A 15475-nucleotide genomic window follows, 5' to 3' on the forward strand; every position below is an offset into this window, starting at 1 on the left:
AAATGCAGGAGTGGCTTCGGGACAAGTCACTGAATGTCCTTGAGTGGTCCAGCCAGAGCCTAGACTTGAACATGATTTAACATCTCTGGAGAGACCTGAAGATAGCTGTGCAGCAACACTTCTCATCCAACCTGATAGAGCTTGAGAGGATCTACAGAGAAGAATGGGAGAAACTCCCCAAATACAGGTGTGCCAAGTTTGTAGTGTCATACCCAAGACTCAAAGCTGTAATCACTGCCAAAGTCACTTCAACAAAGTAATGAGTAAAGGGTCTGAATACTTATCAAAATTACTTTGTCATTACGGGGTGGTATTGTGATGTCATTACGGGGTGGTATTGTGATGTCATTACGGGGTGGTATTGTGATGTCATTACGGGGTGGTATTGTGATGTCATTACGGGGTGGTATTGTGATGTCATTACGGGGTGGTATTGTGATGTCATTACGGGGTGGTATTGTGATGTCATTACGGGGTGGTATTGTGATGTCATTACGGGGTGGTATTGTGATGTCATTACGGGGTGGTATTGTGATGTCATTACGGGGTGGTATTGTGATGTCATTACGGGGTGGTATTGTGATGTCATTACGGGGTGGTATTGTGATGTCATTACGGGGTGGTATTGTGATATCATTACGGGGTGGTATTGTGATGTCATTACGGGGTAGTAATGTGATGTCATTACGGGGTGGTATTGTAATGTCATTACGGGGTGGTAATGTAATGTCATTACGGGGTATTGTGAGGTCATTACGGGGTATTGTGAGGTCATTACGGGGTATTGTGAGGTCATTACGGGGGTATTGTAATGTCATTACGGGGTGGTATTGTAATGTCATTACGGGGTGGTATTGTGAGGTCATTACGGGGTGGTATTGTGAGGTCATTACGGGGTGGTATTGTGAGGTCATTACGGGGTGGTATTGTGAGGTCATTACGGGGTGGTATTGTGAGGTCATTACGGGGTGGTATTGTGAGGTCATTACGGGGTGGTATTGTGAGGTCATTACGGGGTGGTATTGTGAGGTCATTACGGGGTGGTATTGTGATGTCATTACGGGGTATTGTGATGTCATTACGGGGTGGTATTGTGATGTCATTACGGGGGTGGTATTGTGATGTCATTACGGGGTGGTATTGTGATGTCATTACGGGGTGGTATTGTGATGTCATTACGGGGTGGTATTGTGATGTCATTACGGGGTGGTATTGTGATGTCATTACGGGGTGATATTGTGAGGTCATTACGGGGTGGTATTGTGAGGTCATTACGGGGTGGTATTGTGAGGTCATTACGGGGTGGTATTGTGATGTCATTACGGGGTGGTATTGTGATGTCATTACGGGGTGGTATTGTGATGTCATTACGGGGTGGTATTGTGATGTCATTACGGGGTGGTATTGTGATGTCATTACGGGGTGGTATTGTGATGTCATTACGGGGTGGTATTGTGATGTCATTACGGGGTGGTATTGTGATGTCATTACAGGGTGGTATTGTGATGTCATTACGGGGTGGTATTGTGATGTCATTACGGGGTGGTATTGTGATGTCATTACGGGGTGGTATTGCGATGTCATTACGGGGTGGTATTGTGATGTCATTACGGGGTATTGTAATGTCATTACGGGGTGGTATTGTGATGTCATTACGGGGTGGTATTGTGATGTCATTACGGGGTGGTATTGTGATGTCATTACGGGGTGGTATTGTGATGTCATTACGGGGTATTGTAATGTCATTACGGGGTATTGTGATGTCATTACGGGGTATTGTGATGTCATTACGGGGTGGTATTGTAATGTCATTACGGGGTGGTATTGTAATGTCATTACGGGGTGGTATTGTGATGTCATTACGGGGTATTGTGATGTCATTACGGGGTATTGTGATGTCATTACGGGGTATTGTGATGTCATTACGGGGTATTGTGATGTCATTACGGGGTATTGTAATGTCATTACGGGGTGGTATTGTGATGTCATTACGGGGTGGTATTGTGATGTCATTACGGGGTAGTGTGATGTCATTACGGGGTATTGTGATGTCATTACGGGGTATTGTGATGTCATTACGGGGTATTGTAATGTCATTACGGGGTGGTATTGTAATGTCATTACGGGGTATTGTGATGTCATTACGGGGTATTGTGATGTCATTACGGGGTATTGTAATGTCATTACGGGGTATTGTAATGTCATTACGGGGGGGTATTGTGATGTCATTACGGGGTATTGTGATGTCATTACGGGGTATTGAGATGTCATTACGGGGTATTGTGAGGTCATTACGGGGTATTGTGATGTCATTACGGGGTATTGTGTGTAGATTAATGAAGAAAAACAAAACAATTGAATCCATTTCAAAAAAAGGCTGTAACAGTAACAACATGTAGAAAAAGTCAAGGGGGTGTGAATACTGTCCTAATGCACAGTATCGTACAATACCTTTAACCAGTGCCCTAGTAGTGCACCATAGAGGGAGTAGGGTTCCATTTGACAAGCAACCAAAAAATGATGCTATGAAGAAGCCAAGATGTGCGACTGGTTAGGAGAATACAGTTAGAGGTTGAACAATGCTGTTGTGGTGGACCAACTTGTTAGGAGGGAAAACAGGACTAGAATTGTCTGGCAGCACATTACTAAAAGACGCTATAAAGAAGCCAAGATGTGTGACTGTTAGGTTTCTGCACCAAACTTATATAGGAGAGACTTTTTGTTCATCTCATTCAATACACTATATACACACACAAAAGTATGTGGACACCCCTTCAAATTAGTGGATTAATCTATTTCAGCCACACCTGTTGCTGACAGGTGTATAAAATCGAGCACCATGCCATGCAATCTCCATAGACAAACATTGACAGTAGAATGGCCTTACTGAAGAGCTCAGAGACTTTCAAAGTGGCACCGTCATAGGATGCCACCTTTCCAACAAGTCAGTTAGTTTAATTTCTGCTCTGCTAGAGCTGCCCAGGTCAACTGTAAGTGCTGTTATTGTGAAGTGGAAAGGTCTAGGAGCAACAACGGCTCAGCAGCGAAGTGGTAGACCACACAAGCTAACAGAACGGGACCGCTGAGTGCTGAAACGCACAAAAATCATCTGTCCTCAGTTGCAACACTCACTACAGAGTTCCAAACTGTCCCTGGAAGCAACGTCAGCACAATAACTGTTCGTCGGGAGCTTCGTGAAATGGGTTTCCATGGTGATGAGATGGGTTTCCATGGTGATGAAATGGGTTTCCATGGTGATGAAATGGGTTTCCATGGTGATGAAATGGGTTTCCATGGTGATGAAATGGGTTTCCATGGTGATGAAATGGGTTTCCATGGCCGAGCAGTCGCACACAAGCCTAAGATCACCGTGCACAGTACCAAGCGTCAGCTGGAGTGGTGTAAAGCTTGCTGCCATTGGACTCTGGAGCAGTGGAAACACGTTCCCTGGAGTGATGAATAACGATTCACCATTCTTTATTCATGGCTGTGTTCTTAGGCAAAATTGTGAGTGAGCCCACTCCCTTGGCTGAGAAGCAACCCCACACATGAATGGTCTCAGGATGCTTTACTGTTGGCATGACACAGGACTGATGGTAGTGCTCACCTTGTCTTCTCCGGACAAACTTTTTTCCGGATGCCCCAAACAATCGGAAAGAGGATTCATCAGAGAAAATGACTTTACCCCCGTCCTCAGCAGTCCAATCCCTGTACCTTTTGCAGAATATCAGTCTGTCCCTGATGTTTTTCCTGGAGAGAAGTGGCTTCTTTGCTGCCATGTTCTTATGCTATCTGAGTGACTGAAACGTACGGAACTAAAGTGTTTTCATTTCGGATTCTAGAACTAGAATGTCTAGTTTTTAGAACACTGATTGTTACTTCTCAAAGACGATCTCATGTTAAATATATATATATATATATATATATATATCAGTCTGTTATCTTATCGACACACTTCACATCTGGTTTTAGTCCTTTAAGTTGAATTTATTGTCTTCTTCAGTGGTGGCCCGCCACTGCTAAAAATGAATATAGGGGAAACACTGACGCGCTGCAACATTACAGCCATGTCTTTATGACGCCCGTGAAAAGGTTTCACATTCCTGTGCGACTGTTTGTGGATGCCCTGCGGTGTTGATCGTTAAAGTGTCATCAGAGAGAGTTGAAAAGGAATGAAGAACAATTCAAACAAGGATAGAAACATGACGAAGGTTTCAGACCTGTGAGAAGTGTGTGTCTAGCCTGTGAGGTGGACATACAGGGTGTTGTGTGTGTCTAGCCTGAGGTGGACATACAGGGTGTTGTGTGTGTCTAGCCTGAGGTGGACATACAGGGTGTTGTGTGTCTAGCCTGAGGTGGACATACAGGGTGTTGTGTGTGTCTAGCCTGAGGTGGACATACAGGGTGTTGTGTGTGTCTAGCCTGAGGTGGACATACAGGGTGTTGTGTGTGTCTAGCCTGAGGTGGACATACAGGGTGTTGTGTGTGTCTAGCCTGAGGTGGACATACAGGGTGTTGTGTGTCTAGCCTGAGGTGGACATACAGGGTGTTGTGTGTGTCTAACCTGAGGTGGACATAAAGGGTGTTGTGTGTCTAACCTGAGGTGGACATACAGGGTGTTGTGCGTCTAACCTGTGAGGTGGACATACAGGGTGTTGTGTGTCTAGCCTGAGGTGGACATACAGGGTGTTGTGTGTGTCTAGCCTGAGGTGGACATACAGGATGTTGTGTGTGTCTAGCCTGAGGTGGACATACAGGGTGTTGTGTGTGTCTAGCCTGAGGTGGACATACAGGGTGTTGTGTGTGTCTAGCCTGAGGTGGACATACAGGGTGTTGTGTGTCTAGCCTGAGGTGGACATACAGGGTGTTGTGTGTGTCTAACCTGAGGTGGACATAAAGGGTGTTGTGTGTCTAACCTGAGGTGGACATACAGGGTGTTGTGCGTCTAACCTGTGAGGTGGACATACAGGGTGTTGTGTGTCTAGCCTGAGGTGGACATACAGGGTGTTGTGTGTCTAACCTGAGGTGGACATACAGGGTGTTGTGTGTGTCTAACCTGAGGTGGACATACAGGGTGTTGTGTGTGTCTAACCTGTGAGGTGGACATACAGGGTGTTGTGTGTGTCTAACCTGTGAGGTGGACATGCAGGGTGTTGTGTGTCTAACCTGTGAGGTGGACATACAGGGTGTTGTGTGTGTCTAGCCTGTGAGGTGGACATGCAGGGTGTTGTGTGTCTAACCTGTGAGGTGGACATACAGGGTGTTGTGTGTGTCTAGCCTGTGAGGTGGACATGCAGGGTGTTGTGTGTGTCTAACCTGTGAGGTGGACATGCAGGGTGTTGTGTGTGTCTAGCCTGAGGTGGACATACAGGGTGTTGTGTGTGTCTAACCTTTGAGGTGGACATACAGGGTGTTGTGTGTGTCTAACCTGTGAGGTGGACATGCAGGGTGTTGTGTGTGTCTAACCTGTGAGGTGGACATGCAGGGTGTTGTGTGTGTGTGTCTAACCTGTGAGGTGGACATACAGGGTGTTGTGTGTCTAGCCTGAGGTGGACATACAGGGTGTTGTGTGTGTGTCTAACCTGTGAGGTGGACATGCGTGAGTCCTGTCGTCCAGTCAGGTCTGAGGAGGAGATGTTGACAGGAGCTCCACGATGAAGACGCATGCTGACCTTCCTCTCTCGCTCCATACCTGGGGTAGAGGACAGATACCTGGGGTTAGAGAGAGAGACCTCCATACCTGGGATAGAGGACAGATACCTGGGGTTAGAGAGAGAGACCTCCGTACCTGGGATAGAGGACAGATACCTGGGGTTAGAGAGAGAGACCTCCGTACCTGGGATAGAGGACAGATACCTGGGGTTAGAGAGAGAGACCTCCATACCTGGGGTAGAGGACAGATACCTGGGGTTAGAGAGAGAGACCTCCATACCTGGGATAGAGGACAGATACCTGGGGTTAGAGAGAGAGACCTCCATACCTGGGATAGAGGACAGATACCTGGTGATCAACCTTTTTTTAACCAATGTGTTTTCACTAACCTGTGTGTGAGGTGTGTTTGTGTGTGTTTTCACTAACCTGTGTGTGAGGTGTGTGTGTGTTTTCACTAACCTGTGTGTGAGGTGGGTGTGAGGGGTGCGGGTGCGGCTGCGTCCTGTGCTCCTCTGGGTCGTCCGGAGGCGGAGGGGATCCCCCTGGCCCCTGCAGGGGCCCTGGCCTGTCCCTGTCTCAGTCTGTCCTCACCAGCTCTCCTCTCCCTCTCTGCATCCTCCGCTGCCCTGTTGGCGCCCTGGACACACAGAGACACACATCACCATGGAGACAACAGTCCCACCTCTTCACGATCACAACAACACCATGGAGACAACAGTCACACTGTCCCACCTCCCAACCCTTCACTATCACAACAACACCATGGAGACAACAGTCACACTGTCCCACCTCTTCACTATCACAACAACACCATGGAGATAGCAGTCACACTGTCCCACCTCCCAACCCTTCACTATAACAACAACACCATGGAGACAACAGTCACACTGTCCTACCTCTTCACTATCACAACAACACCATGGAGATAGCAGTCACACTGTCCCACCTCCCAACCCTTCACTATCACAACAACACCATGGAGACAACAGTCCCACCTCCCAACCCTTCACTATCACAACACCACCATGGAGACAACGGTCACACTGTCCCACCTCTTCACTATCACAACAACACCATGGAGATAGCAGTCACACTGTCCCACCTCCCAACCCTTCACTATCACAACAACACCATGGAGACAACAGTCCCACCTCCCAACCCTTCACTATCACAACAACACCATGGAGACAACAGTCACACTGTCCCACCTCTTCACTATCACAACAACACCATGGAGACAACAGTCACACTGTCCCACCTCCCAACCCTTCACTATCACAACAACACCATGGAGACAACAGTCACACTGTCCCACCTCCCAACCCTTCACTATAACAACAACACCATGGAGACAACAGTCACACTGTCCCACCTCTTCACTATCACAACAACACCATGGAGATAGCAGTCACACTGTCCCACCTCCCAACCCTTCACTATCACAACAACACCATGGAGATAGCAGTCACACTGTCCCACCTCCCAACCCTTCACTATCACAACAACACCATGGAGACAACAGTCCCACCTCCCAACCCTTCACTAACACAACATCACCATGGAGACAACAGTCCCACTGTCCCACCTCTTCACTATCACAACAACACCATGGAGACAACAGTCACACTGTCCCACCTCTTCACTATCACAACAACACCATGGAGACAACAGTCACACTGTCCCACCTCCCAACCCTTCACTATCACAACAACACCATGGAGACAACAGTCACACTGTCCCACCTCTTCACTATCACAACAACACCATGGAGACAACAGTCACACTGTCCCACCTCCCAACCCTTCACTATCACAACAACACCATGGAGACAACAGTCACACTGTCCCACCTCCCAACCCTTCACTATCACAACACCATGGAGACAACTGTCACACTGTCCCACCTCCCACCTCTTCACTATCACAACAACACCATGGAGACAACAGTCACACTGTCCCACCTCTTCACTATCACAACACCATGGAGACAACAGTCCCACCTCTTCACTATCACAACACCATGGAGACAACAGTCACACTGTCCCACCTGCTAATCCTTCACTATCACAACAACACCATGGAGACAACAGTCACACTGTCCCACCTCCCAACCCTTCACTATCACATCACCATGGAGACAACGGTCACACTGTCCCACCTCCCAACCCTTCACTATCACAACACCACCATGGAGACAACAGTCACACTGTCCCACCTCCCAACCCTTCACTATCACAACAACACCATGGAGACAACAGTCACACTGTCCCACCTCCCAACCCTTCACTATCACAACAACACCATGGAGACAACAGTCACACTGTCCCACCTCCCAACCCTTCACTATCACAACAACACCATGGGATCTTATTGACCAGGAATTTGCTCAATCAGCATTCAAAATGGCTGCCGTTGCCAGGCACACAACTGCTATTCGTAGACCAACAAAATGGCCACCGTGGACATTCCATTACTATGCCTCAATTACCTCTCCTTCCTCCCAAAGTGTGCACTGGTTCACATCACTGACTTGAAGAAATACAGTGGAACCTCCCACTAGCCCATGTCTCCACCAATCCCAACGCTTTACAGATTTGTGGGAAGTAGTGAACGAGTGTACACTTCAGGAGAAAGGAGATATTGTAATGAAAAGATTCCAGTCCGGGGTCAATGTAACGAAGGGGATGATTCAGACGTAGCAGAGAGACGTTACTCACAAACTTGAGCATGTTCCAGTCGAAGACGTAGTCGTAGGAGAAGCCCTGTCTGTGGAACAGGTTCCTGAACAGCTGTCTGAGGTACGAGTAGTCGGGCTTGTCATCGAACCGCAGAGAACGGCAGAAGTTCAGGTACGTGGCAAACTCCGCTGAGAGGAGAAAGGAGAGGATGGGTCGAGATACAGCTCTTTAATTATTATACAACTGGACATGGTAAACTCCCCTGAGAGGAGAGGATGGGTCGAGATACAGCTCTTTAATTATTATACACCTGGACATGGTAAACTCCCCTGAGAGGAGAGGATGGGTCGAGATACAGCTCTTTAATTATTATACACCTGGACATGGTAAACTCCCCTGAGAGGAGAGGATGGGTCGAGATACAGCTCTTTAATTATTATACACCTGGACATGGTAAACTCCCCTGAGAGGAGAGGATGGGTCGAGATACAGCTCTTTAATTATTATACACCTGGACATGGTAAACTCCCCTGAGAGGAGAGGATGGGTCGAGATACAGCTCTTTTTATACATCCAGTTGTATAATATATATATATGTGGAATAAAATGCCTGAATGTGAATCCTCTAGTCTCCAAGACAACAAGCGATACACTACAAACAGATGTTCTGAATCTGATCAGCTTTCTTCCTGGTTAGGTCACATGCTCAGGATAAACTCCTAACCCTATCCATCACACTTTGGATAGCTCTTCTGTGGTCCACTTTCAAAGACAGGGAGTGGAAATTCTATATGTACAAGGATCTACTATGTAAAAACGACCTGTTTTGACTTCAGAAAACCCCATCAACTTCCAGCCACAGACAGGTCTTTCAACTACTCACATGGATATCCTTTACAGAGGACCTCGATGGGGGTAGACATCTTCTTCTCACTGATGCGTTCGTACTTCTGTCTCTTAGTGGCAGCCTTCAGGCCCTGCCAGGGCAGACTGCCCAGGTTGAAGTACATCAGGACATAGCCAAGAGACTCCAGGTCATCACGACGAGACTGCTCTGTTGAGGAGAGAAAAGAGAGGGGAGGGAGAGAGAGAGGAGAGAGAAGAGAGAGAGAAGAGAGAAAAGAGAGGGGAGAGAGAGAAAAGAGAGGGGAGAGAGAGAAAAGAGAGGGGAGAGAGAGAAAAGAGAGGGGAGAGAGAGAAAAGAGAGGGGAGAGAGAGAAGAGAGAGGGGAGAGAGAGAAGAGAGAGGGGAGAGAGAGAAGAGAGAGGGGAGAGAGAGAAGAGAGAGGGGAGAGAGAGAAGAGAGAGGGGAGAGAGAGAGAAGAGAGAGGAGAGAGAGAGAGAGAGAGAGAGGAGAGAGATAGAGAGAGAAGAGAGGGGAGAGGGAGAGAAGAGAGGGAGAGAAGAGAGAGAAGAGAGAGAAGAGAGCGAGAGGGTCAGGGTGTTTGTGTTGTGTACTTGTTCCCTGGTGTGTGTAAGTAGTGTTTGTGTTTGTTTATATATATTGCCAAAAGTATGTGGACAGGTCAAACATCTCATTCCAAAATCATGGGCATTAATATGGAGTTGGTCCCACGCTTGCTGCTATAACAGCCTCCACTCTTCTGGGAAGGCTTTCCACTAGATGTTGGAACATTGCTGCTATAACAGCCTCCACTCTTCTGGGAAGGCTTTCCACTAGATGTTGGAACATTGCTGCTATAACAGCCTCCAGTCTTCTGGGAAGGCTTTCCACTAGATGTTGGACCATTGCTGCTATAACAGCCTCCACTCTTCTGGGAAGGCTTTCCACTAGATGTTGGAACATTGCTGCTATAACAGCCTCCACTCTTCTGGGAAGGCTTTCCACTAGATGTTGGAACATTGCTGCTATAACAGCCTCCACTCTTCTGGGAAGGCTTTCCACTAGATGTTGGAACATTGCTGCTATAACAGCCTCCACTCTTCTGGGAAGGCCTTCCACTAGATGTTGGAACATTGCTGCAGGGACTTGCTTCCATTCAGCCACAAGAGAATTAGTGAGGATTAGTGAGGTCTGCGTTCCAATTCAGGTGTTCGATGGAGTTGAGGTCAGCGCTCTGTGCAGTTCAATCAAGTTCTTCCACACCAATCTACAAACCATTTCTGTATGGACCTGGTTTTGTGCAGGGGGACATTGTCATGCTGAAACAGGAAAGGGCCTTCCCCAAACTGTTTCCACAAAGCTGGAAGCACAGTATCATCTAGAATGTAACTGTATGCTGTAGAGTTAAGATTTCCCTACACTGTAACTAAGGGGCCGAGCACAACCCGTGAAAAACTGCCCCAGACCATTATTCCTCCTCCACCAAACTTTACAGTTGGCACTATGCATTGGGGAAGATAGCGTTCTCCTGGCATACGAAAACCCTAGATTCATCCGTCGGATTGCCAGATGGTGCAGCATGTTTCATCACGCCAGAGAATGCTCCAGAGTACAACATTTTCAGCTGACGCTTGGTACTGTGCAAGGTGATCTTAGGTTTGTGTGCGGCTGCTCGGCCATGGAAACTAATTTCACGAAGCTCCCGACGAACAGTTCTTGTGCTGACGTTGCTTCCAGAGGCAGTTTGGAACTCGGAAGTGTTCTGTTCTGTGAGCTTGTGTGGCCTACCTTCACGGTTGAGCCATTGTGGCTCCTAGACGTTTCCACTTCACAATAACAGCACTTACAGTTGACCGGGGAAGCTGTAGTAGGTCAGATATTTGACGAACTGACTATGACATCCTATGACGGTGCCACCTTGAAAGTCACTGAGCTATTCTACTGCCAATGTTTGTCTATGGAGATTGCATGGCTGTGTGCTCGATTTTATACACCTGTCAGCAAAGGGTGTGGCTGAAATAGCCGAATCCACTAATTTGAAGGGGTGTCCACATACTTTTATACATATAGTGTATATATCCTACCGATTCCCAGGTGTGTGTTGATGGATGCGTAGCGTGCGGTGCCGGTCAGGTTCTTGTTCTCGCGGTAGGGGATGTGCTGGTGTGTGCGGGCGTCGCGGGTACTTCTTGGCCAGCCCAAAGTCGATGATGTACACCAGGTTGCCCTTCTTGCCCAGGCCCATCAGGAAGTTGTCTGGCTTCACGTCTCTGTGGATGAAGTTCTTAGAGTGGATGTACTCTATACGGCTGATCTGGAGAGGAGAGAGGTTGATCAATAACAGCTAGTCTGATCTGGAGAGGACAGCAGAGAGCTTGATCAATAACAGCTAGTCTGATCTGGAGAGGACAGCAGAGAGCTTGATCAATAACAGCTAGTCTGATCTGGAGAGGAGAGAGCTGGCGTTAGCATAATCAATAATGCACATAGAATGTGGATATACATGATGGGTGTCAATGGTAAAAAATTTAAACACCTGGAGGACACCTGGTAGTCTAAAATCCTGGAGGACACCTGGTAGTCTAAACACCTGGAGGACACCTGGTAGTCTAAACACCTGGAGGACACCTGGTAGTCTAAACACCTGGAGGACATCTGGTAGTCTAAACACCTGGAGGACATCTGGTAGTCTAAACACCTGGAGGACACCTGGTAGTCTAAACACCTGGAGGACACCTGGTAGTCTAAACACCTGGAGGACACCTGGTAGTATAAACACCTGGAGGACACCTGGTAGTATAAACACCTGGTAGTATAAACACCTGGAGGACACCTGGTAGTCTAAACACCTGGAGGACACCTGGTAGTATAAACACCTGGAGGACACCTGGTAGTATAAACACCTGGAGGACACCTGGTAGTATAAACACCTGGTAGTATAAACACCTGGAGGACACCTGGTAGTCTAAACACCTGGAGGACACCTGGTAGTCTAAACACCTGGAGGACACCTGGTAGTATAAACACCTGGAGGACACCTGGTAGTCTAAACACCTGGTAGTATAAACACCTGGAGGACACCTGGTAGTATAAACACCTGGAGGACACCTGGTAGTATAAACACCTGGTAGTATAAACACCTGGAGGACACCTGGTAGTCTAAACACCTGGAGGACACCTGGTAGTCTAAACACCTGGAGGACACCTGGTAGTATAAACACCTGGAGGACACCTGGTAGTCTAAACACCTGGTAGTATAAACCACTGCAGCACTACTGTTGCAAAAAATGAAGAAGAAGCGATTGCTAATCGGGACGTGATCTTTCCTTTTCAAGATGATTCCATACGTATCTAGATCCAGGGCAGGGGTTTCTCCATACGCATCTCAGCATTAGAAACCCCTGGATGGGTAGAAATGACAACGGACCTATATACAGTGCCTTGCGAAAGTATTCGGCCCCCTTGAACTTTGCGACCTTTTGCCACATTTCAGGCTTCAAACATAAAGATATAAAACTGTATTTTTTTGTGAAGAATCAACAACAAGTGGGACACAATCATGAAGTGGAACGACATTTATTGGATATTTCAAACTTTTTTAACAAATCAAAAACTGAAAAATTGGGGGTGTTGGCCAGTGTCATTCAGGATGGGGGTGTTGGCCAGTGTCATTCAGGATGGGGGTGTTGGCCAGTGTCATTCAGGATGGGGGTGTTGGCCAGTGTCATTCAGGATGGGGGTGTTGGCCAGTGTCATTCAGGATGGGGGTGTTGGCCAGTGTCATTCAGGATGGGGGTGTTGGCCAGTGTCATTCAGGATGGGGGTGTTGGCCAGTGTCATTCAGGATGGGGGTGTTGGCCAGTGTCATTCAGGATGGGGGTGTTGGCCAGTGTCATTCAGGATGGGGGTGTTGGCCAGTGTCATTCAGGATGGGGGTGATGGCCAGTGTCATTCAGAATGGGGGTAGCCCCCGTTATAGTGGCCTCCTGAAGGTGGTCCCATACCCCCAGGTTGGCACGCGCCCTGCCTCGGTACACACACACACGCCAGTCTCTTACCATCTGGTCAGCCAGCAGCAGGACAGTCTTGAGGGAGAACTTGCGGGAGCAGAAGTTGAACAGGTCTTCCAGACTAGGTCCTAACAGCTCCATCACCATCACGTTGTAGTCGCCCTCCGCCCCACACCACTTTATCGTTGGGATACCCACTGTAGGGGAGACAGACAGGAGACAGAGAGACAGAGAGAGAGAGAGGGATGTTAGTCATGTTAAAGTAACCATGTGTTTAATCATATACCCATTGATACCCACTGTAGGGGAGACAGACAGGAGACAGAGAGACAGAGAGAGAGAGAGATGTTAGTCATGTTAAAGTAACCATGTGTTTAATCATATACCCATTGATACCCACTGTAGGGGAGACAGACAGGAGACAGAGAGAGAGAGAGAGATGTTAGTCATGTTAAAGTAACCATGTGTTTAATCATATACCCATTGATACCCACTGTAGGGGAGACAGACGAGAGACAGAGAGACAGAGACAGAGAGAGAGAGAGATGTTAGTCATGTTAAAGTAACCATGTGTTTAATCATATACCCATTGATACCCACTGTAGGGGAGACAGACAGGAGACAGAGACAGAGAGAGAGAGAGAGATGTTAGTCATGTTAAAGTAACCATGTGTTTAATCATATACCCATTGATACCCACTGTAGGGGAGACAGACAGGAGACAGAGACAGAGAGAGATGTTAGTCATGTTAAAGTAACCATGTGTTTAATCATATACCCATTGATACCCACTGTAGGGGAGACAGACGAGAGACAGAGAGAGAGAGACAGAGAGAGAGATGTTAGTCATGTTAAAGTAACCATGTGTTTAATCATATACCCATTGATACCCACTGTAGGGGAGACAGACAGGAGACAGAGAGAGAGAGAGATGTTAGTCATGTTAAAGTAACCATGTGTTTAATCATATACCCATTGATACCCACTGTAGGGGAGACAGACAGGAGACAGAGAGAGAGAGGGATGTTAGTCATGTTAAAGTAACCATGTGTTTAATCATATACCCATTGATACCCACTGTAGGGGAGACAGACAGGAGACAGAGACAGAGAGAGAGAGAGAGATGTTAGTCATGTTAAAGTAACCATGTGTTTAATCATATACCCATTGATACCCACTGTAGGGGGAAAGAGTTAAATGAACATTTAGGAGAGAAAAAAATATTATTATTCATGTATTATAATGTCTCTAGAAAGTTTGACATTACAGTAAATGACTTGTAACAGATTGAGTAGCATTTAGCACCGAGAGGGAGGAGTTAGGAGCTGAAACCAGGAACTAGCCCCAAACTATATCCTATCACAGCCCTGGTATTGGGGCTAGGATGATACCACTATGGCAGTAGAACATAGTTACATCCTATCGCAGCGTGGAGATGGTTGACAACATACTATAGCTCAAGGTGACCTCTACACAGATCTGAGGAGAGGAGGACGACAGAGGGAGGAGGAGGAGGGGAGGACATTTGATTCAGTTCAGGCTGAGATTAGATGCAATAAAAACAAAATCACAAGAGGTCAGCTCATATTAACCTAGTGTCTATCTACCTGACTGTCATCAGAGGGAGGTCAGCTCATATTAACCTAGTGTCTATCTACCTGTCTATCATCAGAGGGAGAGGTCAGCTCATATTAACCTAGTGTCCATCTACCTGTCTATCATCAGAGGGAGGTCAGCTCATATTAACCTAGTGTCCATCTACCTGTCTATCATCAGAGGGAGGTCAGCTCATATTAACCTAGTGTCTATCTACCTGTCTATCATCAGAGGGAGGTCAGCTCATATTAACCTAGTGTCCATCTACCTGACTGTCATCAGAGGGAGGTCAGCTCATATTAACCTAGTGTCTATCTACCTGACTGTCATCAGAGGGAGGTCAGCTCATATTAACCTAGTGTCCATCTACCTGACTGTCATCAGAGGGAGAGGTCAGCTCATATTAACCTAGTGTCTATCTACCTGTCTATCATCAGAGGGAGGTCAGCTCATATTAACCTAGTGTCTATCTACCTGTCTGTCATCAGAGGGAGGTCAGCTCATATTAACCTAGTGTCTATCTACCTGTCTGTCATCAGAGGGAGGTCAGCTCATATTAACCTAGTGTCTATCTACCTGTCTGTCATCAGAGGGAGGTCAGCTCATATTAACCTAGTGTCTATCTACCTGTCTGTCATCAGAGGGAGGTCAGCTCATATTAACCTAGTGTCTATCTACCAGACTGTCATCAGAGGGA

The 15475-nt window shown here is 47.2% G+C and overlaps 1 protein-coding gene across 1 annotated transcript in view; it reads right to left on the reverse strand.

Moving 5' to 3' along the window:
• Window positions 1-15475, reverse strand: part of LOC116359836 (casein kinase I-like) — a 70308-nt gene that overhangs the window by 12115 nt on the left and 42718 nt on the right. The window contains 7 exon segments of the mRNA XM_031813688.1: window positions 5583-5692; window positions 6112-6289; window positions 8369-8517; window positions 9213-9383; window positions 11257-11353; window positions 11355-11486; window positions 13231-13379. Coding sequence (XP_031669548.1) covers window positions 5583-5692; window positions 6112-6289; window positions 8369-8517; window positions 9213-9383; window positions 11257-11353; window positions 11355-11486; window positions 13231-13379 — 986 coding nt within the window.

Source organism: Oncorhynchus kisutch, unplaced genomic scaffold (genome assembly GCF_002021735.2).
Source record: "Oncorhynchus kisutch isolate 150728-3 unplaced genomic scaffold, Okis_V2 Okis06b-Okis10b_hom, whole genome shotgun sequence".
Taxonomy (NCBI): Eukaryota; Metazoa; Chordata; class Actinopteri; order Salmoniformes; family Salmonidae; genus Oncorhynchus; species Oncorhynchus kisutch.